General features: G+C 41.4%; 1 protein-coding gene across 1 annotated transcript in view; it reads right to left on the reverse strand.

The window, feature by feature from the left end:
- Positions 1 to 10: 10 nt before the first annotated feature.
- Positions 11 to 682, reverse strand: part of LOC110457819 (ankyrin repeat, PH and SEC7 domain containing protein secG-like) — a gene marked incomplete at its 3' end in the record, with an annotated part of 6,145 nt that continues 5,473 nt past the window's right edge. The window contains exon 2 of the mRNA XM_021509246.1: positions 11 to 312. Within this exon, the coding sequence (XP_021364921.1) occupies positions 11 to 312 (302 nt within the window). The remainder of the gene's footprint in view (positions 313 to 682) is intronic.

A 682-nucleotide genomic window follows, 5' to 3' on the forward strand; every position in this document is an offset into this window, starting at 1 on the left:
CATACAAAGCCTTGTTTTCTGTCCCCCAGGTCCAGTCCTCTGTCCCCCAGTCCTCTGTCTGTTTCTCTGCAAAGTCTAAAACAGATTCTCCCTGATCGGTTAGTATGGTTGTGATGTCATACTTACATCCTGTAGATTCTAGGTACTGTTTTACATGAGTTTCACACTCGGTGAACAGGTCTACATCTGACGTAAACCTAGCTATATAATGTAGACAATGATACCCGTCATTATCTACAGCTGTAGTTAGTGCTGGGTACGACTTACACAGATATTTACAAACCTCCATGCGTCCCCCGTAACAACTATAATGTNCTGTTTTACCGTCAATATCTACAGCTGTAGTTAGTGCTGGGTACGACTTACACAGATATTTACAAACCTCCATGTGTCCAAACATACAACTATAATGTAACGCTGTTTTACCGTACATATCTACAGCTGTAGTTAGTGCTGGGTACGACTCGCACAGATATTTACAAACCTCCATGTGTCCAAACATACAACTATAATGTAACGCTGTTTTACCGTCATTATCTACAGCTGTAGTTAGTGCTGGGTACGACTTACACAGATATTTACAAACCTCCATGTGTCCCCGGTAACAACAACTATAATGTAACACTGTTTCCCCAAAGTACTTATCCACTAACTGACACACGTACTGAGCACACACACAATT

Source organism: Mizuhopecten yessoensis, unplaced genomic scaffold (genome assembly GCF_002113885.1).
Source record: "Mizuhopecten yessoensis strain PY_sf001 unplaced genomic scaffold, ASM211388v2 scaffold9327, whole genome shotgun sequence".
Classification (NCBI taxonomy): Eukaryota; Metazoa; Mollusca; class Bivalvia; order Pectinida; family Pectinidae; genus Mizuhopecten; species Mizuhopecten yessoensis.